Source organism: Hetaerina americana, unplaced genomic scaffold, assembly GCF_022747635.1.
Source record: "Hetaerina americana unplaced genomic scaffold, ioHetAmer1.1.p SCAF_114, whole genome shotgun sequence".
Classification (NCBI taxonomy): Eukaryota; Metazoa; Arthropoda; class Insecta; order Odonata; family Calopterygidae; genus Hetaerina; species Hetaerina americana.
In genome coordinates this window covers 343,466-367,467 of record NW_027286226.1, presented here as the reverse complement: position 1 = coordinate 367,467, position 24,002 = coordinate 343,466, and the positions used below count along the sequence as shown (strand labels likewise).

At 40.9% G+C, this 24,002-nt stretch overlaps 1 protein-coding gene across 1 annotated transcript in view; it reads right to left on the bottom strand.

Annotated features, from left to right (window-relative positions):
• The window catches only part of LOC139685468 (pro-neuregulin-2, membrane-bound isoform-like), a 312,314-nt gene that overhangs the window by 37,542 nt on the left and 250,770 nt on the right, over positions 1-24,002 (bottom strand). The window contains exons 2-4 of the mRNA XM_071582486.1: positions 3,749-3,911; positions 1,538-1,677; positions 1,242-1,250 (exon numbers count right to left, since the gene is read on the bottom strand). Of these exons, the coding sequence (XP_071438587.1) occupies positions 1,242-1,250; positions 1,538-1,677; positions 3,749-3,911 (312 nt within the window). The remainder of the gene's footprint in view (positions 1-1,241; positions 1,251-1,537; positions 1,678-3,748; positions 3,912-24,002) is intronic.

Below are 24,002 nucleotides of genomic sequence, written 5' to 3'. Positions count from 1 at the left end.
ACACTAAATTAGTGGGGAAGGTGGAAAAATGAGGATTTCTTCAGAAAAAATACGCTTTCTGTTTTAAATCTTAAAGTATTAATCGATATATGCATTGGGAAATACGATTGGCTCAAAATTCGTTTAACTCGCAGTCCAGTTAGTTAGTCATTAACTCTTATCGTTGGCAATAAAGGAAGATTCCAATATCTTTGCGTTAGAAATCTCGAGATGAAACATTAAATTGCAATATTTTCAACATTTTTTCCCGCTCCCCAGAATTAGGGAGATATTTGTTTTTCTGCCATCAGCAAACCAGGGCTCGTAATTCCTCTCACCTCAAGGGGTGCCTGGCCGAGAAGTCGACGGGCATATCACTTTCATACGCGGAAATAACCCTCGAAAGTCGCCGTGTAACGATCCTGCTGGGCCGCTGTCGAATGACATCTCTTTCGAATAAGTCAACACAACACGGCGAACCGACCTTTAAAACCTGTTCCGATACAAATCGAATCGAAACAGTGCGACATTGTCGTTTCACTTTGAGACATTCGAAAATCTTTGAATTCCACAAGTTTTATGTAACAAGTATCGGTATCAATTTTTTCCTGACGTGTGCGTGAAGGGCTGAAAATCCAGACCGTCGGTTTAAGTGTGCGCATGATCCCAGATCATATATTGGCATTGATAAGATGGTAGTGCACACACCATTACCACTGAAAATTTGGCAAATGCGAAAGATCTGCGCTAAACCCGTCCCGAAGGTCTTTGGACGGACGACCAAGAAAGGAGTCGAGTGTTTGCTTGCGAAGACCTTCTGCAACGGTATCGCGACGATTCCCCAAACCCCCTCACGGTCCGGAAATGGCACCAGCAGACTATTCCCTATTCCCAAAAGTAAAATCTTCCCTCAAAGGACACCACCAATGAACCCTCAGTGTCGTCAAAGACACTTGCACCGCGACCCCTAAGGGCCTTCCTGAATCTGCCTACCGGGGAGCCATCTAGTAGTAGAAATGCCACTAGCCAAATGCGCAAGGGATGATGTGCTTTGAAGACTTTTGAGGAATTGAAGTAATCAATGAAATAAATCTATCTTTCTTAAAATTTTTCCGATACTTTTTATACAAACCATGTAGGCATTACTAAATCACAAAAAGACTTGGGTGGCCCTCGAAGCATTTCCTCTCCCACGAAGATAATCCATTAATATTTTCAGTGCCAGTTGAAAATACTAGGGTGTTAATTCATATTTTAAATACTATTTTTGGCTTAAAATAACCAGAATTGTCCATAAGAACTCTCTTTTAAAAAATCACCATTCAGGAAGTGTTACTGGAAAACTAACGTAGGAAGAAGAGTGATTAAAAAATTCCACCTCTCAAGAGTCACCTGGACAAACTTTTCGGGATTCATCCCGGAGGGTTGCATGCCAAGGACTCGAGGTCAGCGCGTTAAACTTAATCGCTAGATGTGAATCAAGGAAATTGGGACTCACTGTTCTCCTGCCGGGCTGCACCGCCGGGCGGCGACGCGGTGGCCGGCGGGGGCAGGAGGCTGGGCGGCGAGGGGGCGCCCGGGGCGACGGTGACGCGGGCCGAAATGGCCGCACTCGCCCCCGTCACGCTGACGGCGCGGCACTCGTAGACGCCTTCGTCGTCCATACGCAGTCGCGGGATGACCAGCGAAGAGCGCCGCCTGCCCGGGGAGAGATCGGCGACGCCTTCAGCCGGGCCGGGCCTCGGCGGCCAGGGCGGTGCGTGCCTTTATGCGGGGGAGCCGAGGGAAGGGATGCGGGGGATGGCGGCGGCAGCAGCGGTTTGCAATTAGCGCGCGCGTAAGGAGGAAAGAAAGAAGACAAAAAAAAGAGGAACATGAGTTAGCGGAATGAGCTCCAAGTGCGCGAGGACTTTTCTATCCGGGGAGCGGAGGCATCATTCCACGCACTCGCGTGTTCTGTCTCGCCGGGAGCAGAGCGAAAGTGAGGAAAATAAGAATTCCGCGGGGAAAGGATGAGAAACCAGGGTAACCATTGATTAAAGCCTTAATGAGAAGATGAAAATGAGTCAATAACGTGTACTTGTTGTGTGGGTGCTGATTAAATTTAAATAGTTTGAGCAAACAAAGTAGCTTATAATCATTTAATGATGTATTCATGTAATGCAAACAAAGTAGCCGTAATAATGCAATCACACAACTTGTGATACGTGCAGCTTGTAATCCTGTATTCCATATAGCTGGGACGCAGCTTGTAACTCATGTTTTGGTAACAGTGTGATTCCGCCCGCGTTTTATTAATCCATATTGAATTGCATTTGACTAATCAAAGAACAGAGAATTTCTAAAAATACGGCTAGTTTTGGAAAACAGCATTTGATAATAATGGTTTTAAATTTAAGTAAAACGAATTGTTTATAAGTTTTTTTTATTTTTATTCAAAATTTATTAGCATTGCAAATTTCATTTTTTTACTATACCCGGAAATATATAGAAGTAATCAATTGCGTCAATTACACCAGATGAAACTACATCGCAACTTCAAATGTTTACAAATTTCTATCTAATAAGTTTCAATTATTAATATCAAAAATTAAAAAGAATTGTTATTTTAATGTGTTAAATTGTTCACACAAAACTGATTTGAGGGTTAGCACACTATGTCAGTTACCTAGTTAGTGTGCATGTTTACGAGGTATGAGTCATGCTTTTAAAACACTAGTAAATGTAAACACAGTTTTGATCGGAGGCTTATTTTGTATTCACGTTACTGCTTCCGGGGTTCGCAGTAAAAAATTTCAAGTTGAGGAGTGGGGAGTGGAGTCCTGGCCGATCTGTTTAGGTCACGCTGCTGTGATACGCGATATGTTCACCACTCAACGTCACTTGTAACAGCGTTTTCTCGTCCTTTTTGATGTTTACCGAGGGCATTAGTTTATTACCACGTGGTGGTGGCGCTTGCGAGTGAATGCGGTCACTCAATTAAGAGTCGAGGTTTCATTGAAAAATTAACCGCATGGTTTGTGAACACACCTTCAGGATTCGCAAGCGGGAGGTGGACGGGGGGGGGGTGGCTTTGGTGACACCCGTTTCACCCTTGGACTTCCGTGGGCTCGGACGAAGGGGCGGCGTTGAGTTGAGCATGTGGGAAGAAGTAATGAAGCATGCTGGAGCTATCTTCCGTGCAACTTTTCTATTTTAAATACATTCATAAGGCAACCGTGGCATCTGCTTCCATTGATTACTTTAATATACTGAGGATCCTCACGATTCAAACTGTTTGTTCATAAGTGTTTCTTTTATTTAGAGAACTCAAAGGCAAAATGTTGTACTTTTTAAATTATCAAATTTTTTAAATAAACAATAGATTCATGAGAGATTATAAAGGATCTTCATAGGTATGAAAATGAAAATATCGTAAATGAAATGCCTGATAATGCGGATAGTTATGTGAATTGAATATCTCGGCGATTTTGTTTCACGCGACTGGTGAAAAATTGATTCGTTAGTGATATGATTGATAAATGGTGAGAGAGAGTTAGTTTGTTTAAAATAAGTCACAAAAGGGTTATTAAATTAAATGTAATTTTTATTCATGTTTTAGTATGGCATCATCCTCCAATAATTTTCTTAAGAAAATCACCTGAATATGTGCATGGGTGTTAGGACGAGCAAGCCATTCCAAAGCGGCGTGCGATGAAGCGTCGAGGAATGCAGGGGGAGAGGTAGGGCTTTAGTCGACGGAGAAGCATTAATTCGTGAGCTCACTTACTTCTTCGTGGTAATCCTGATTCTTTTGTTCGACTGGATCCTTTGCCCGTCCTTGTACCACGCGACGGCCGGCAAAGGATTCCCCTTCGTCCGGCAAACCAGCCGCAGCTTCTGCTTGACTCTAAGCGTCACATCTCGTAAGCCGGACACGGAAGGAGGCTTCACTGTAGAGAAACGAAAAGCCCATAGAAATTAGTACATTTTGGTCTTCCACAAAAAGGATATATTACGTGGAAATCACGTGATGTTTACTTATCAAACCACAATTTTTCATGTGAAATTCTTAAGTTCTTGATGATTTAGCAACAGTTATTCGGGAAGGCGACTTACAGCTATATTCAGTCATTTGTACCGATAAGTGATAGGTGGGTGATTTAGTAATGGTGTTAATATTCAGCGAATAGGGTGGAGAGGTAAAGATGAAGATGAACCCTGCGTCGGAAACCGCCTACCATTAAGGAAAGACGCCAAGGGGTCGCAGAGCTTAACGTCCCATTCGACAGGCGGCTTAGTCCACCCGTAGCACTCTTAATAGCGCTCAAAAAGTCACCGCTAGGTTTCGAACCCGGACCGGGAACAAAGTAATGATGATGGGGATAGAAAATTTATTAATCAATCCAACTGGGTTCTTTTAATTTTTTTAACGGAACTGTGCCAAATAATCGGTTTTTCGCTGTAGCAAAATTCCAACCTGCGTTAGGGAAAAATCGAGACAATACGAATATATAATAAAAATATTAACTTGACATATGGTACTATAAATTCAAAAATTGAGAGAAAATAAAATATAATGTAAATGGATAAGAATTAGAATAGTACGTATTACCTGCAGTGTAATTATAAATATTATCTTGAAAGTAAAAATACATTTTGTTTCTACTTCTTCCGTCAGCTAATTTCCCGATTGGTGTGAGACCCTCTTTACGATCTGAGTTCATTTTGCAACATGGAGTATTGATTGATCAAGTAGCTTAGTAATAGGTAATTGTGGTGTTTTCCACAAAATTGTTTACAACCGTACCTCGTGGTTTGCATTGCGGTGCATTGTACTCAGGCTATTATGCAGACGACACATCACTGCAGCGAAACCAGATCATCATACCAAATCTTGGGCCGCGTGGAGATAAGTCTTATTGCACATATTTGTCTGTTTTCTTGGCAGAAGTTTAAAAAAACACTGGTTTCTGATAAAAGGATCTAAAAGAATAGGGCCTGTGGCATAAATTGCCTTTACGATGGTTGGTTTTTCTGGTTTGTTGCCTAAAATTAAAAGAATCAGTCCATATCTATCGCCATCATTAAAAACGCAATTTTTCCTTCAAAGGGGCTTCGCAATTGAGTGAAAATGCTCACCTTTCCGGAAACTCCTATCCCATACGGCTTGACAATCACTTTCGTAGACTAGGTTAGTTTTTATGAGAGTCCCTACGATTTAATTTCAAACGAGTGTTATCGTGCCGCATTGAAACGTTCACTTGCCATTATTCAACTCCTAAGCAAACGATTTATAGGCTCGAGCGACGTTTCGCCCAAGTTCGCCCGCGATTTGAAGAAGCAATTACACCGTTAATTCTAATACGGCCGCATAATAGAGCTATCAGCCGGAATCCCTTGATGATATACCGACCTTAACTGCGCGGCAACAACCTCAGGTTGCCTATGTTTACGGCGCCGTTGGTCGTTACCCCGCGAATTTCCCCTCCCCTCCTCTCAACCCTCCCCCCCGGCCTTCCACTGCCCACAGCCCCCTCTCCCCCTTTCGCCCCTCGGCGCTCCCCTTCCCGCGGACTTCCCACCCTCCGCCCGCCCAGACTCATCCGACGACAATTCCCATGCACTCCATGTCGGTCAGGGACGATCGGTCAGCGGGAGTCCGCGTCGCTCAGTCCAAAAAAAATACGCATCCACCACGTCCCACCGATTCCGTCGACGACAGTCGGGCGGCGGATATGAGTGATCGGGCGAGTCATCGCTCGCGCGGATCTGGATTGCGATTTCGACCGTTCGAATTTCGCGGGATCTGGATGCGACGATAAGCCGCATTGTATGACCACGGGGAATGGCGGATTAGCGTCCGTGTTGACGAAAGCCTATGACTCATAGCTTTGAACTAAATGTTCCAGCAACAGCTTTGTGGTACACTTCGTGACTCGGAACTATTATGCATGAGTGTACGGCATTTCGATGAAAGAAGTTGAGAACATTCGTGTTAAGACTGGGATATAAAGCAATTAATAATTACCTTTGGTGAAAAATTAATATTTTTTCTAAACTTTAAATGAAGAAATGAAGAGCGTTTAAACAAATCCGAGGTATCATCAAATTACTAATATTAGATCGGTCCTTCGGAATGAAGCCCGTGTTGCCTTGTAACACAGGGATATGCTCATTAAAATAATTGTGGAAATTGTAGTTGCTGGCTTCATAAAATCCATCCATCTGTTGTTTAAAATTCCCTTGTTTATCTTCTTATGGCCTCTTTGCACGCTATGCTATGAGGAAATGAAAGTTTTCGGAAAATCAATATTCCTTTAAATTCGTTCAATCAAGAGTCATTTGTCATATACGTATTTATTAGAAAAAAATAGGGAAGAGGTAAGATCCATTGTACACAAAAGATATAAAGTTAAACGTGTATGAAATATTCAATTTATAGTATTTGGGCAACTTTAGTGCAATCGAAACGTGATTAGGAGCATGAACCTTTAAACTGAAGACGAAATTAAACACGGAGAAATCTGTATCGAGGCGTACGTTTTTCTCTACGTGGTCTACGGTAAGATCTGTCATTTTTATACTTCGGAAGATAGAAAATAAGAAAGTGACCCGATTAAAATTTCCCATCCTCATTAAGAAGATATAGCTGACCACAATTTTCTTAATTCGTTTACAATGTAAAATATTTCAGTAAATGCCATTAAATCTTCCCTAACTAGACACGCATTTTCGCAGAATTTTCTATTACCTCCAAGATCTGCTTCATGATAATAAAACTAGTGTAATTAATTTTGTGTTTGGGAATGGAATTCATTGAAATCTTGTTAAATGGCATTTGCATGATTATCACAAACATACAACTATGTACAAAATAGTTGTCCTTTGATTTATATCGATTTGTAGAGACGTTGGCGTAAAATGGCAATCATCAGTCAAAATATACGGATGAAGGAATTTTAATAGCATCTTGTCCTAATCTGGAGATTGATTTTTTCCTTATTTTTACTTTAGTCCCGCAATCAATTGCACAGGATGGATGTTCATGGGAACCTATTATCCTCTTCATTAAGGATGCAGTTGTAATTCGCTTGGTGGAAAATGTAATTGATTTCCAGTATCTAAACTCCTCACCCATGCTCCCAACCAAGCCCTTGATCGCGAAAGTCCGGGTTGAGCGAGGACGGTGCTCAATTAACCTGCTAATGGCACACGCAAACGCTGCAATCCAGAGAGAAATCAGAAGATTTATCGATTTAAAAGAAAAATAGCAACCTAAACCGCTGGTGCGGATAACTTTCTTGTTGTTCCCTAATCATGCAAGTGATCACCGTGGAGGATAAGGCGGGGAGCGGTCGTAAGAGCAGCGGTTCGCTCAATGAAAATAAATCGCATGCTTTTGCAGCGCATTTCCTAGGTTGGAGAGCGGAATGTCAACCGTCAAGCGACCTCGATCGATAACTGTATTGGTTCTTCACCGTTTGAATTCCACAATCAAACGCAGTTGAGACAAACACGGGCGAAGTTTGAGAGACTATAAGCGCACGGATCACTTCTTTCGTGAAACATCTGGTCTTACTTTCCTCTATTTAAAAAAAAATGGATGGTAACCCTTATATCATATATTCTAAAGGAAACTTTTATGGATTAAATTATTTTCCTAGTTTTCTAGAAGCATATAGATTTCAAAGTAACATGAGAATCATATTTTTCTCACGAGAAGAGAGGCATTTGGGGTTGCATTGTTGCGTTGCAATGAGTGCAGTAACTTTAAAATGATCCTTTCTTTAAAGCGCAACGGCTGTGAACACGAGTCACATTTTAAATAATGTCCATCTCCTTCTGAGGTCTAAAAATAATGGCTCATCGCGATGAACAGGTGATTGGTGAAATTAATCCTTATGAATTGTAATAAAGATAGAAGCGGATTCCTCAGTCGCTCCTTAAAAACTAACTTATGCTAATTGCCTTTACCATCCTCGACAAAATGGTTTACGGGATGTGGGATACGAGGAAACATTTTAGTAGAAAAACTAATAAGGAGAAACTTAATTTTGACACGATGCGGAAATAAGAATGCGTGATAGTCTTAATTTTTACGGCATCTTCAGCATGAAAAGTCACCTAAATAATTGGTATAATTTGACTTTCGATTAACACCGTCCTCATTCATACAGCACTTATCATTATATGTTTGGTTACAGTGCCTATATAAGTATTTACATAGTGTGCGTGCATATATATATATATGTGTGTGTATATATATATGTGTGTGTGTATATATATATATATATATATATATATATATATATATATATATATATATATATATATATATATCCGTATATCCAGTGCGATATACACATAGGATAAACACAGGAGAGGCGGGGAAGGCGGAATCGAGCAGATTACATGAGCAGAAATATTACCTTGACCAAGTGGTTAGAGCGTCGGCCCGGCAAGTCCGTATATCTAGTGCATATTGTGTATATTTATATACATATATATAAATATATACATATAAACCGTAAACATAGTAATCAACCCGAAGGTCGGTTTGGTAGGTGATGGTAGAATTCACCCAGTATCAAGCCCTATACAACGTGTGAAATTCACTCATCAGGGTAGGGGGGCCAGTTCCTTTCGCTGTGCCGGTTATGGTTTCCAAGGCAGATAGGGTACCCGAAAAATCACTTTAGCTTGGGTGGAGCTGCAGGTGCATAGAGTACTTTGTCCGGGAATCGAACCCGGGACCCTCTGGTCAGCAGTCCAACGCTCTACCCACTGGACTACCGCGACCCATATACATACATATATGCACATAAAAATACGTATATAATAATTATTATTAATATATGCTATATACATTCCATAACTTGACATAATATATTATACAATAGTATATTATTTTATACTAATTCTATGATTTAAGGCAGAAAACTTTCACTCTCGAAATATTCATAATATCCATTTCACAATATTAGAATGAAGCATTCCCATAGTGTATAGTATTCTGTGCTCCCTTGTTTTTAACTCAGCGTAAAACGGAAGGGAAGAGCTTCGAGCCACTTTTGGCTTGGAAAATAAAAGGCTCTATCCGATTGCGTTCGTGGCTTAAAAGGAACGTGTCCTCTGAGAGGGATGGTGCGGAGTAATAAGGCAACGATCAGGCGGCCGGGATGGGGAAGGCTGCATTTCTCAGCCTTGTAAGAGGGCAGATGATTTGCTTTTATGGTCCTGAACAGTAGCGAGTAGCCTTAAGAAAAACGGTCGAAGCTCAGAATTCCTTCTCCTCGTATCGCAGAGGCAACACTTCAGAAAAATGTTGACGCCCTCGTACTAGTGGAAGACAGATCAGCTCTGGGCAGTGGAAATCCGGAAGAAGCAGCGATTACCGTTTTAAGCCACCAGGAGGGACATTTTATTGACCTCCTGAGTGTGATCGATTTTTAAATTACTGTATGAGGCCTTTTTTGCTTAAAATCAAAGGCTTTTATATTTGAGGTTTCGAATCGTTATTTAGGATTTCTTACCTCTGTTTGGATTCGAGAATCGGTGAAGTAAAAGTGTTCTTCCATTATAACATTTTGTCCATGAATTTTACAATTGCCAGGAGTATTTATTTAATTTGAACTGTTTAAAAATTAAATACACTCGAAGTTTGATTTTCCTTTCAGTTATAATTGATATTCCGTTTGAGTCACCTTTAGAGCCTTAATATTAATTTACAGTGTAATTGCATGAGGGCGAATTCTAAATAATCCTTCATATGCCATATCATTTCAGTTTTGGAAGATTGTTGCCGGATAATGAAAAGCAGAGAAGCAACGATAGTTTAGGGATGCTGGTATCATAGATTATGTTCAGTTTGTGTACTCCAATGACTATGGTCGAATGCATAGTCATACTTTACGTTATCTTTGACAGCGAAGGTTGAACTGTAGTGAAACAGTCCGTATTGGATGAGCTGACACGCCTCTGCGTAGTATATCGTGTGTTTAGAAGACAAGTGAAAAACCATTTGGGCTGACGTGTAGTTTACTCCATAGAGAGGAAATTATTTCACATTACTTTGAAATCATTTAGAGTCGATTTTTTTGTGAGATATTTGATTTATTAAAATTTACCCGAATTTTTCGTACAGTTAAATTCAAATACAAATTTTAATATTAAGCAGAATTTTGTAAGAAAGTTTACTCATGATGTTTCTAATTCGGTATTTCTATTAAACAAATGTTTGATTCTGAAAGTTGAAATTATGTAATATGATATTTCATGTGATGGTTTCCCGCTGATATAAGTACGTAATAATTACTTTGCAACTCTGAGTCAGTAGTACCATATTTGAGAACATAAGATATAGTAGAGTGCATTACTTAAACTAATGTCCCTATTATTGAGGTAACGCTGCTCCAAATTATACATTAATGTTTGCAAAAAACCACATTACTGACACGTAATTCAGGTCTGCAGAAAGCCATTCTTAGGATTGATCAAATCAAAGTTATGGTTGATGCAGTAACATTCGTGTGTCTCAGTTATCACGGTTTGCACGCAGTAAATTTAGCTTTAAGGCTGCACTCTCTGTATTAGTAACATGGATCATAATATTTACATTGAATTGCATTATCCATAAACGAGGTCTGCTCAAAGTATCACGACTTTTGTATTATTTCAAAAATTATTTATATTGCCCCCTTCAGAGGAATCCCCATTAGATATTATACACTTGTGCCGACGTTTTTTCTAATCCTCGAAGTACTTCAAAATATCATTTTTTGTGATCTTGTTCAGCTTCCCCTTCGTTGCAGTCTTGATCTCGTCAGTCGTGGCGTAGCGTCGTCGTTTCATGGGCCTCTTCAGTTTCGGGAACAAGAAAAAGTCACTGGTGGCCAGGTCTGAGGAATACGGGTGCTGCGGCATCAATAGTTTGTTGTTTTTGGCCAAAAATTCGCGCGTAAGTAACGATGTGTGAGCAGGGGCGTTGTTTAAGAAAGCTGCAAGCAAAACTTGCACATTCGACCAAACTTGGCGCACTTTTTTCGGTCTTGGCTCGTGCTGCAGCTTCCATTAGGATGATTGAGCTTTAGTTTCCACGCTATAACCATAACCCCATAATTCGTCACCATTTATGACCCTCTGGAGCAAATTTGGATCGTCGTAAGCAGAGTCCAACACCTGAATAGCAATGTTAATGCATTGCTGTTTTTGGCCGAAATTGAACAGTTTTGGTACGGATTTCGCGGCGACCCGTGTCGTGCCCAAAAAATTGGTAAAAATCTAATGACACGAGCCAATCGATATGTTTAGGTCCTCAGAAACTTCTCTAACGGTGATTCGACGATTGGCCAATAAAATTTTCTTCACTTCATCAATGTTTTCGTCTGTAGTTGACGTCCTCGGGGGTCCGGAACGCTCTTCGTCGATCACATCTTCTCGGTCCTCCGAGAACATTTTGTAGCACCGATAAACGTTGCTTCGGTCCAAGCTACCTTCTCCATATGCCACAGACAACATTCGGAATGCGTCCGCGCAATCAATTTCGTTTTTCACACAAATGTTGATACAGATTCTTTGATCCATTTTTTGGAACAGGCAAAAATCGATGACAAGCCAAAACACGTACAAGTAAAACAGCTGTTAACAATTAACTGAACATTCAAAAGGCTAAACTTTTCGGCATAAGTGAGAAACCTAAGTACCAACATAACGCCACAAAAAATCAAAAATTAAATGTACATAACCCGCGAAAATTCAAAATTCGTGATACTTTTTGAACAGACCTCGTACATGCTCTACAAAGAATGCTCAATAAAAGGTGATTATAAATTTTTCTTTGAATGATTTACAGTGGAAATTTTATTTATTTTACGTTACATTGTTATTTGATGCATAATATTTATGTTGGGCAAGTTGATAATTGGTGGTTTCCGGCGTAATTTTATGGAATCGATTCATATTGGAAATGAAAAAATGGTAGCTTTGTGATTCCATAGAAAATGTATTACGATACCACCCGGATTTTGACTTTCAACGTCATCTTCAGGTGATAACTCTTACAGACATCCATGTACCGTATACAGGTATATACTACACTGTAGTATACACCTGTATATGTATACCCTCAGCGTCTAAAAAATAATTAGTTGTATTTAAATGCATGCTCTTTCACTAACCTTGTGTGTTTTGTTATAATAACTTATTCTTTCGGAATGACTTCATTCGTTTTCTGTTCATCTGTTTTTAAATCTCCCTTTCAATCCCTCGTCCCTCTCCGCGGGGGGAAATTCCTGCTACCTGCAACGTTGGGTCGCATTCCCTGCCTTTTACAGTCTCCTCGGGGGGTAGAGTGTTTTGTGGTGCATTTTCATGTGGTAGTGATGTTTCAATTTCTTGCTTGTTGTGTCCTGGCTTGCGTGTTGTAGGATGGCTTTCGTGCTGCATCCTGGGGTGCAGTTTTTTTTTTGTTTTCGGTATAGTGTGTGCGCTGCTGTGGGTGTAATTTTCCGTGTTGTTGTTTTGCATGTAGTATTGTTCCTTTTTACGGTTGGTGATCTAACACCCCCCGCCACACGCCTTTGTGGCGGCTTGCGGGGTATTATGTAGATGTATATACTACACTCAAGTAGGGATGGGGAGGTGAGAAGGGGGAGGGGGAGAGAAGTGAGAAATGATAGTTGGAGGGAAGGGTAGAAAGCAGGAGGCCCCCTATGGGGAGCACTCCTCTTAATGGCGGAGGAAGGTGGGTGGGTTTTAAACGGTTCATTTGTACTCGTAGACAAATACAAAGTCCTTTCCGTAACTCTTAGGTCAAGGGAGATTGTGTGGGAAATAGAGCGGTTTTTTGCCCTCATTAGCACAGGTATCGGGTAGTGGTAGGTTTAGGAGGGGGGAGTGGGAGGTGTACAATAGGATGCCTGTAAGAGTTATTGCCTGAAGGTGACGTTGAACGTCGAAACCCAGGTCGTATCGTGATAAATTTTCTGTGGAATCACAAAGTTACTATTTTTCATTTCCGAGTGGGCAAGTTTAATTAATTGGACTCCAGTATTGTCTCAGCGGTAGTTTAGGCCAGTTAAAACAATATTGATTTTCGTGAGATATTCAGAAACAAAATTTGCAATGCACGGTCATGGTGCTGCAGAAGCCATCCTGTTGATCGGATGTTAACTCTCTCGGGATCCACCGCGCACAAACACGTCTCATGGGCAATTTTTACATTATCAACGTTTGGGGGGCACAAAATTAAAGCTTATTATTCATCATTGTTTTCTTAATACAATTCAAAGATCTCCTGTCACAGTATCACCATAGGTGTTAATGTCTTCTTCCGCAAGAGCAGTGACTGGACCACGCTAGAGTGAAATCGATTAACTCCACTTTATAATCTATTTAAATTATCTTCCAACTTTGCAATAGGGGAGAACAGATTTTTTATTAGTTTCCAGTAGCATTACACATACCTTGCACGGTCATTTTTCCAGGCGAAAGCATTATTTGAATGCCAAACATTGCTCTCTCGTGTTACTTCCATAATTGCCGCGGGTGAACTGAACATGTTTCACCGTGCAACTGCCGCTGACTGAATTTTGGATTAAAACCAATGAAGCTTCTCTCGTATATGCATTAAACATTAAGATTTAGAATTTAAAATAATGCTAATTTTATAAAGTATAAATTATACGAATATGCATATACATGATATACATATTTGTTATACACATTTAATATACGAATATAATATACATATTTATTATCCACTCCTTTTTGAGTAGCCTTCTACATCTACTTAATACCCCGCAAGCCGCCGCAAGGGCATGTGGCGGGGGGTGTTAGGACACCACCCGTAATTTAGAAAAGAAAAAGATAAAGAAAAAAAACCGCATGCAATAACCACAAAATCATATATCTAAAAAAAAAACATGGTATACATTCATGCATGAACACTTACACCCCACACACATGCAAACACTCAAACTATATCTTACATACACATGCACCTGAAAGTTTACCTACAGCTTTGCAGTGTTTAACTTGGCTCCGACTAGTAAATTCAATGTTTTCAATATTTCTAAAGTTACTTCGGTTTCTTACTATTATGATTTCTGATTGTTCGGGGAAAGAATGAGTATTTGTACCTATCTGTCCTGGAATCTATCTCCCTTAGTTAATATTTGTGGTCTGATCTACCTAAGTAGTGTAGGGCCATTATAATTCCTTCAGTGTCATAGTTAAACTCGTTTGTTCTGAACCTTTCTAAAAGTCTAAGCCTCGCTTGTTCTCTCCGCACTTAAAGTGGTTCCCAGCCTAAATCCCTTAAGAGACCTGTCACACGTGTGTTCTTATCATAACACTTTTTAACGAATCTAGCGGATTTTCTCTGGACTTTATCTAATTCTTTTTGCCAAATTTTCTCCCACGGATCCCAAATACTTGCGGCATATTCCAAATGAGGTCTAACTAGAGCAAAATAACACCTCTCTTTAACTTTTTCATTACATACAGCCTTAATACAATGACGGACTTTGTTCAATAATTGCGATTATTGGATGAAAGTGGTAATCAAAACGACCATGGGTTTTTTATGCGTCTAGTTTTAATGAGTTGAGAGAAGCTTTAAAAATAACGCTTAGTTTACTAAGCTTAGTTTGAGGAATTATTTTCAAAAGTCGGTCAAGGGCCAGCCCTTCCGTGTCTAATGCCTTTGTTTACGGCGGGGAGGGCATGCTTCGCTCCCCTCTAGCTACTTTATCTCCTCGAGGTGATCCCTTCCGTCCTACACTGGTTTAGTCACTCAAGATAAAGTTCCCCACATTATGCTTTAATTTTAAACCCATTATTTGGAATTAGCTGAGATTTGTTTAAAGTTATGGCTCACGTTGTATTATACCCGTTTCTATGAATGTGACCTCATCCAAAGTTTTGTTTTAGGCGGAAAAATAGCTTTGAAATTTTTTGAAGTAAAACCTGTTTTTCAATCTAACGCGCCATGCCTTGTAACGAGTGGCGCTCCCTTCAAGAAATTTAAGCCTCTTGGTTGGATTGAGTATTAATTAAGTTATTGTTTAATAATGGCTAAAACAGTCGAGATCGAAATTAGTGAATGAAGGATGTAGGTACTAGGTACTCCGGTACTTTTGACCAATAACTCGGTGAGGAATGCATGTTACCAGTATCGTGATTCCAGTGCCAAGGGCAATAATCCTAGATGTTTCTCGGCGTCCAGTTACGGGGGCCATTCCCGGGTAATTAAATGCGGGAGGTATTAGTTCATCGCTTTAATGGCACCCAAGGTGTCTCAATTCGGTTGAGTGCGGAGTCTATCCCTGTGACGCCTCAGCGCGCCGCCGACCCTCCGAAGAGCTCCAGACAGACACCCTTCCTCCTCTGCAGTAGTCTCGAGCACCACCCCCACAAGAAAAAAAACACAAAAACAAGGTCTCCCCCCGGATTTGGGCCCCTCCCCCTCCGACCCTGCCGCCCTCCTCCAAACCCAGATGCTGTCGCCCCGAAGGACAGGGCACACCTGTCAGAGGCGACTTTCGCATTTAAAAATACTACCACGCGCCCTCCCCCCTTCGGGAGGGATGGAAGGGGGGAGGAGAAGGGGTTTGGAGGTGGGGTGGCATTGTGTTCGCGCCCTCGCGGTGGGGAGGGAAGGCTTCCGAGGCGGTAGGTGGAAGGGGGAGGCGGAATGGTTGTTAGGACGGGGAAGTGAATTTAAAGGAGTGATGGAAGGGACGCGGGGTGCTCGCCCCTTCCATCACCTCTTTAAACCCATGGCGACCCTTCCGAGACAAACCCTGAGCAGTGAATCACAGGGGAGCCCTTTTGAAGGGGATAGAGCCGTCTAGTTTAGGCGAGCTTTAGATAGTTTCCTACCGGTGCGGGTCAGCCGAGGAAAGGTGCCGACAGCCCTCGTGGAGAAATGATTACCGACCTCTTGATCTTCCATAGTCGCAGTTAGGTGCGATTTGGGAAGTGAATCAGTTAATTTTCCCCCTTACCCTAGATTCTCTGTCAGGCATTTAAATGCCGAAAATAAGCTACGTTTCTTGATTTACCTCTAATTTCAGTCACACCGGATTTCTACTAGGGAATTACTGCATGCATAACAATATAATAAAGTTGCAAAATATAATATAACGTCCGTATCGCATGTATTGCAAACATTTGGGGTTTCGCATGGGCAGAAAGTCTATGAAGATTATTTTATGATGAAATTCTATTGATAGATTTGCCCTGCATAAAACAGGGAGGTGTACATTAATTTGCATCTGAGTAAAAAAAATGTAGCCGGAAAAATCCAAACTTTACTGCAGATGGAGCGGGAGTAATTACTAATTAGAATCTGTCAGAACGACCTTTAAATAAAATTATTACCAAGTAAATCTCACGTCTTTGAAGAGTTCCTGTCTGCTGAAATGTTTGCATGCATTTGAAGGGCTCATCAAATGCAACCAGAATTAACAAGGTTGTGATGCATTGCCTGATATTGTAAACGGTAATTGAGATATATATTTTTTTTTAATTTTCAGGCAGAATTTTTCTCATTGATATTCTCAGAGAGTGTGCTTCTGGATCAGTGTTTGACAAGTTTAAATTACATTTTAGCTTCGTCGACTGTTCAGATGTATCGTGCCCTTGAATATACGAACTATACTATACATGATGCTTCCATTCAAATCCTTTTGCCTTACAGCTTATTGAGTCCCATTTGAGCCGAAAGAATAAATCAAATTATGAGCATATTGCTATATTTTTACCTTATAATATTTGTAACGCCAAGAATTAGACGAAAAGTTCAGAGAACAATTTGTGAGAATATTTCTTCACCAAGGGTTACAGACATTCTGATTGGCATTTTCAAAGAGATTAAAGTGAGTCTTACTGGAAAAAAACAGGAAAACTCTTTGATATTATTAACTCCAGGAACAGGAGATTATGTTTATCTAAATTTTTCTTTACGCAATCCGAATTCTCGCTTTCATGTAGCAGTTCATTTGTACGTGCCGGCTTTAAGGGAATTATATTAATCTTCCAAAGGTACAACTCCAAGAGGAGAAACTTTCAGTAATTCGAAAAATGTATCACTCTAGAATGTCTAGTTATTTGAACAGTTGGCATTTGCAGCCAAGTTAACATCGAAACTTTGAAATTCAATGTACGTAAAAATAAGCTCTGACAAAGCCTCCTGGTATATTGCTTTTTATCTCACACCAAAGATGTTTATGAAAGTAGAAAAAGGAAGAGTTGATCCTATCCCATGGAACAGTTGATCATAACCCATAATTGTCCTTGCCAGTATTTTACCCTTGAGAGAGGAACTTTAACGAGAAATTAGATTTACATCTAAGTTGGCAGAGAAAAGAGCCTTGGAAACATATAGGTGAAGAAAAGTTAATTCTTTATGCAGCGCGGTAAACTTGTTCCATTGAAATAAATTACTACAGTCGTCTAGATAATTTTTATTTCAATTGCGAGCAATTGAATAGTGGATTTATTGGAAAATGGCAAAATCCAAAGATTAAAAAAAAAAATGCTAATCATAAAAATATATCCGTTTTACTTACATATAAATATTTTGTCTGGGGCAGGAGAAATCGTCGCATATGAGTGGTAGTTGCTTACGATGATTAATTAATTCTTTAAAGTCTATGAATTAAAACCTATTCATTTAGTGGCGTTCCAGCAGTCTGTGTGCAAGTGTGGGCATTTTATTGAAATAAAACTGGAATTATAACATATATTTACTGAGTTTTAATGTTATAACTACGTGATAGCTCGAATATTCCAGAGTCTAGCGCTCGCCGCAGTACCGAGTGTCGATGATATGCTTTTTATTATTTATCTTTCTACTGCAACCATTCAGTTAACATCAGGCGTCACTGAATTTGAAAAATAAAAATATACATACTACATACACACACGTCGGTACACGATTGCATGGTTAACTTATCTCTAAAAGCATTTAATGTTAGCAATGCCAAATCTATCTCTGAGCCACTCCCGTGGCGTTGGTTTTAATAACCGATATTAGAGCTTCCATCTTGCTCTTACTTTGGAAGTGAACATCTGTATAATTTGTTCTTATAAAATATATCTATTTGTTGGTAAATACGACTAAAAATATCTCTCTTACAGAAGTAAAGTCAAAATATAAAAGCGTAATATTGAGTACTAAAGCGTAATTTACAGGGTTTTTTTAAAATGAAGATTGACAACGTAAAATTCTAAAGAGCCGTTTTCACACTATTGAACAGTAGAAGTATTCGGCATTCGGCTCTCTGGAAATACTTCCATGAAAACGGAGAAAGTCGAGTGGAGTGGCGCGTCTTTTCGCGGGAGATTGACGACATGGCGCGTAAGAATGAATGAATGCATTACATGAGGATGCTCGGGCCACCGGGGCTGACGGAGGCAATCGATGAGGGGCCAATGATGAAGCCACCCGGATGGGGAGGGACGCGGCCAGCCCCCTTTCCCCCCCTCGTCGCCGCCCGATGCACCCGCGGCGGCGCCTAGGGCCGGCCGGCCGGTGCGGGTGACTCACCGCGCCGCCAACCGAGGAGGGTGACACAGGAAACCGTTTTATTATCTGAGCACTCACACTCTCCGGCATGCCGCGACTTCTCATACGGCCGGCGATGCTTCTATTTTTTCTCTCTTTTCGAGAAATAGTGCTTGTCGTCTCCTCTGCTGGTCCGTGCGGGGTGGGGGGGGTGTTGAGGGGGGTTGGTTTGGATGGGGAGGCGAGCGAGCGTTGGGGGGGTGAGCGAGGATGGGGGGGGAGGGGGGGCGTGCCGAGGGAGGCACTCCGTTTGTCGAGTAGTATTCCGAGAGAGGGGGGGTGGAGGGGGGGAAGGGTGACTCACTCCGCGGAGACTCCGCTTGGAGAGGATCCAAGCACATCGTTTGGGCGAGAGCGGGACTGCTCGAGCCGCTCCTTCCCGCACCCGACCTCCACGTCCATCCATCCAACCCTCTCCTTTCTCCTCCTCCCTCCCCGCTCACCGGCCATTATTTTTTTTAATCACGCCACCCCTAAATGTTTATTCCCTCCCCCAGAGATCATCACCCACACTGCCTTCGTTTTAAATCGCAGCATTAGGAATAAGACGCGAATTTCTTGGGTCGAGAATGTTTTAACTAACGAGCATATCTGTTAATTTCACTGGGGAGAACGGAGGTGTTTTTACAATCCTCGACACGAGTTACCTGGGGCAAATTTCCGAAAGAACCGTTACTGTAATGCTGAATGAATGGAATTTCGTTGATTTCTATAGTAAGATAAAAAACACCATAAACACAGGAATCAACCCGAAGGTCTTTTTGGTAGGTGATAGTAGAGTACGAGACTGAAACGGATATCGGAATGGGTGATTTCATTTTCATCATCCTTCAAATTCAGTTCTATTTCGTTGTCGAATCTCGTTTGGCCGTCTATGAAATTGGACAGTCGAGTGAGCGTTTGCGTAAAACAAAAAGGTTGCGCGGTCTGCCATCAGATAAAAAAGAAAAAGTTTTAGTGATTCTGATAAATAAAATGTGGACCCTGTTGCTGCAGGGCAATTCTGTGGACAGCTGGTATAATGTATAAATGAATCTCTCTTTGGAGTTGTCATGCCTAGTTCCAATAGAAATTCCGGAACTCTTCCAAGAGTCACTTATTTGGTTAACCTCAAAATAATGGAAATCGAAATTGAAGGACAACGGCTATATCTATCTTGCATTTGCGCTAAGTGACCCCTTTTCGTCCATAATGCTCATCTATTAATGCTCACCGTCTCTATTAGTCACTTTTGTACATTCGGGAAGGAATTCGGAGGGCTCCTCCTTGTTTATGATTCCCAATGCATAAAGTTGTAATCAATACTACATGCTTATAGCTTCATAACCTACCCCTATTCATTGTTATATGCGTATACCGATAAGAAGAGGATAAATTATTATGCATGGAAAATATTCATACTTATACTGTCACGCGTAAGCGTTTAAATGATATCTTTGACAAATACTGGAAGGTTTTTGGCCTTATTTTCAGTTTAAATATTTCATTAGAAAAGTTTTGCATCGAAGGCTGAGATCAAGTCGCAAAGCTCTCAACAAACTTAACACATTCTATGCACTCGCCAGAAGGATCAAATGCTTCAATATTGTGTGGTGTGATGTTCTCAAAACTTGCGACTTTGCTGTGATGACTCCGATAGCAATTAGCGATCGTGCTTATTTCGTTAAAATAAGGTCATGAAACATCTCGTGCTACAGCATACTTCTGTATTGCATATAATACTCAAGATTAAAATGCAAAATCCTGGCGCCACACTCCTCCATTTGGTTTCTGACGTCTCCTTGCTGGGGAAGAGTGAATACTCACGAAATTCTTCTTCCTAATGCATGTAACATGATCCGTCATCATATAAAAATTTCCGGTGATGGGAAGCTGCTACATCCTTAGCGATGCTAAAACTTAAGCAGGGATTCGCCTTTCCTGTAACGCGATAAGTTCCATTTCCAGGCGACAATTAATTTAAGAGCGCGATTACGGTTCAATGTTTTAATGGGAAAATTAATTCCCTAAATTTAACTTTGCCGTTACCTATTGCCATCCGGCCTTAAGCGGTGGTGAGTGGTAGGGTTGTCAGGATATCAACCTATATTTTGCCAATGTTGGATAAAGGAAAATAGTAGGAAGCAAATAGGTTTTTCGCTTGCAGTTTCGTCAGTACTGAAATCTAAAATTTCTTTGCCACCCCATGGGTCGTCAAATCATTGTTTTATGGAATGTCGTGAAGCCATAACTTTTCTTCTGGTGTCACAAATAAACTCGGGTGTCTAAAAAGCGTAGTATTTTTGCTTTCTTCGTATTTGAAGGTCTCCCCTGAATCACAATCACATTAATTTTCTATGAACGTACTTTGCATAATATCAAATGTCATAAATGGCTACTTAATGACAAGATTGGTTCTACATTTCCTCTAAATAGAGTCTATCAAGTTTTGAAGGAGCCTTTTATTTATGTGCAGTTGCGTACGTAAAATGGTAGTATTATCCGGTGACCGGTCATAGTATGACGCTATGGCTTAGCAAGCATCAAGGGGAGTATGATTGGACTTGCCTTCGTTATATGTGTCAGTTTATTCGAAGTCGGAAATGAGGTGACTATTATGGAATGATGTAGGACTGCTTCAAGTACTAGTCGAAACTTTGGTCTGAATCAGTGGAAAAATTTGACCAGAAACAATATGGAAAAGAAAGAGGTCTTTGAAATTCCAGAAGAACCTTAATATTTAAGATCTTAATAATTTTGGCTGAACGAATGTAAAACAGGGCGATAGTTTGTCGGATCCCGTTGCCGTTCATGTCAAAAGAACACTCCGCAGCAGCTTGCCCCCGCGCAATCCGCACAAAACTTGGCGGAATTATGGATGAAGACTCAAATTTAGGAGAAAATATCATTAATATTCCGGGGCTATAAATGAACAGGCGCAATGAACAAGTATTTCTATTCACCGCGAAACACATTCAAAAGTCGGAGTTATAGCTGCTGTTGATAGCACTTGGTTATCTATATTATATGAAAAAAATTAAGTTCATCGGGATACAAAATTACAATGTTTTAATTGAATATTCCCTACCCCTGGAAGTCCATTTATAAATTTACCCTCTCTAGAGTTATTTTGTCTGAAAAATTCCTACTAGTACATTGCAGTAATCAATAAACCATAAAACCATAAACTAAGTAATCAACCCGAAGGTCGATTTGGCCGGTGACGTTAGAGTTTATCCAGTACTAAGCCCGACGGCGTGTAAAATTCGCACATTAGGGCACAGGGCCGGCACAGGGAAAGGCCAGTTCCTTTCCCTGTGCCGGCTATGATTTTCCAGGAAAATCTGGTACCCAAACCATTACACAGCTTGGGTCGAGCTGAGGGTGACCAGGGAGGCGGGAATCGAACCCGGGCCCTCTGGTACCGGTAGTTCAACGCTCTACCCCTGGAATACCGCGATCCAGTAATCCACAGTGATCATTATATCGGTAAAAAGAAATGGAATTTGAAACAAATATCTAAAATTGTTCCGATGGCTTTAATTATATTATTTGTGCCCTGTGATAATTTTCTCCTTGAACAATTGAGCCAAGTCGCGCAATCATCCTAGAGAAATCTACCGCAATGATAGATAAACATGTATGTCGTGCTTAAAAAAGCTATGAAGCATTAAGTCACATTATTTTTATCATGGAACTGTATTATTCACGATGTGAAAATGTATCTGATAATATTACATCTCAGTTGCGGATAGTCTGGTGCACTACAAATTAAACTGATGGTTACATATCGCAATCTCTCGTATTCGCTGGCTTCACTTAAATGTATCATTGTGTTCACTAAGCGGCTTAAAATTCCAGTCACAGTTATCTCGTCGTAGTTGGCTTGATGGTTGAGGGAGGAGCTCACTAAATACTGATTCCCGAGAAACACACACACGCATCAGGGAAATGATCCATTTCCTTTCCCTGTAAAGCTCGCGGATTCCGAGGCAGAACTGATACGCGAAAGATCAAACCGTTTGGATTGTCCAGATGCGCGAACAGCAACTGAATAATGCGATTCGCCTTTGCATTGGACAACCGTCGCTGTACGCCGCTCGACGCTGCAACGAAGTACTCTCGTCAATCCGGGGTTCCGATGTGATCCGAAGTGCCCAGTGGCTGGTGCCTAATTACCGCGTTATTTTCGGATTCACCACAATTTTTTACGGAATAAAAAAATCGAGAACCTGACTACCCAAAATTAAGCAACCTTGGTCAAGAACTACAGTAAGTTAGAAAAGTGTGGAGAACAATTAATTACTGTTAGTAGTAGTAATAGTATTTAGCGACCAGCAGCTGAGGTCATTTGCGCCATTAGGAATGGACAGGAAAGGATGAAGGGTGGAGAGAAACCCGGCGTCGGCATTGGCCTAATTTTATCGAAAGACGCCAAGGGGTCCGCAGCTTAAGGTCCCATCCGACGGACGTCGTACTCACTCGAAGTGCTCTCAACTAAGCGCCTCAAGTAGGGATCGAGATATCCCCGAAAAATATCTGTCGCATCCAGGATTCGAACCCGGGTCTCTGCGGTGGGAAGCCAGTACGTTAGCCACCGCACCATCCCGATCCCCAATAATGACTGTTTATGTAATCATAAACGATCGTAGGGATAGATGACTGCATCGTGTATTAAGTTCAATATCAAAGATAGCGAAATGCATAAAACTCAGACATTATTCAGACCATTCAATATTATTGTAGGGTGTAGTCATGCCAATAAATTCTAAGTCGAATAATTTGAAAGGATAGGTGTTATGAAGTAGATAACCCACGGTCGCCCATCAACTTCTCTTAACAATGCGGCACTTTAACTCTGGTATTTTTTTGTATATGACTTATGAAGTTACATGTTATTCTTTGATTATCGTTTGAATGAATTCAATAGTCAATACACGTAGTTGCTGCCATCGTGTACTTTAGTTTAGGGAAAAAATAGCTGCCGGAAAAATGTGCACCTAGCGGTATATGAGATACTACGGAGATATAATATGCATTTATGTACGCTTGAAGCTTTCTTAAGGCCTCACTCTTTGATTCGCCATCAGAAAAAAGGGTAATGTGGGGTTTCTGCCTTCAAAGTCGCTATTTCGATTATTGGGTGCTTCCAGCATTTAATCATGTGTGAATTGGAATTCTGCATTGCTGAATTGGGCCTTGGCTGGCTAAAATACGCGGTCGCTATTTTTTAATGTTTGATAAAGTATAATGGATGCTTAGGAAAAAGGAAGTGATTATAAGTATATAAATACCATTGACTTGACGAAATAATGCTAACGTACTGGTCTTTTTTTGTGCTTCAAAATGCGGGTTGATAAAACAATGACTTGTTTTATCCCATACGCCGTTCTTGGATGCTGAGCGATAAGGACTGCATCTCTTGCATCTATTCCGGTTGTGATATGAAAATGCACATGGAACAGAAAAGTGACGTGCACCCAGGACGCGC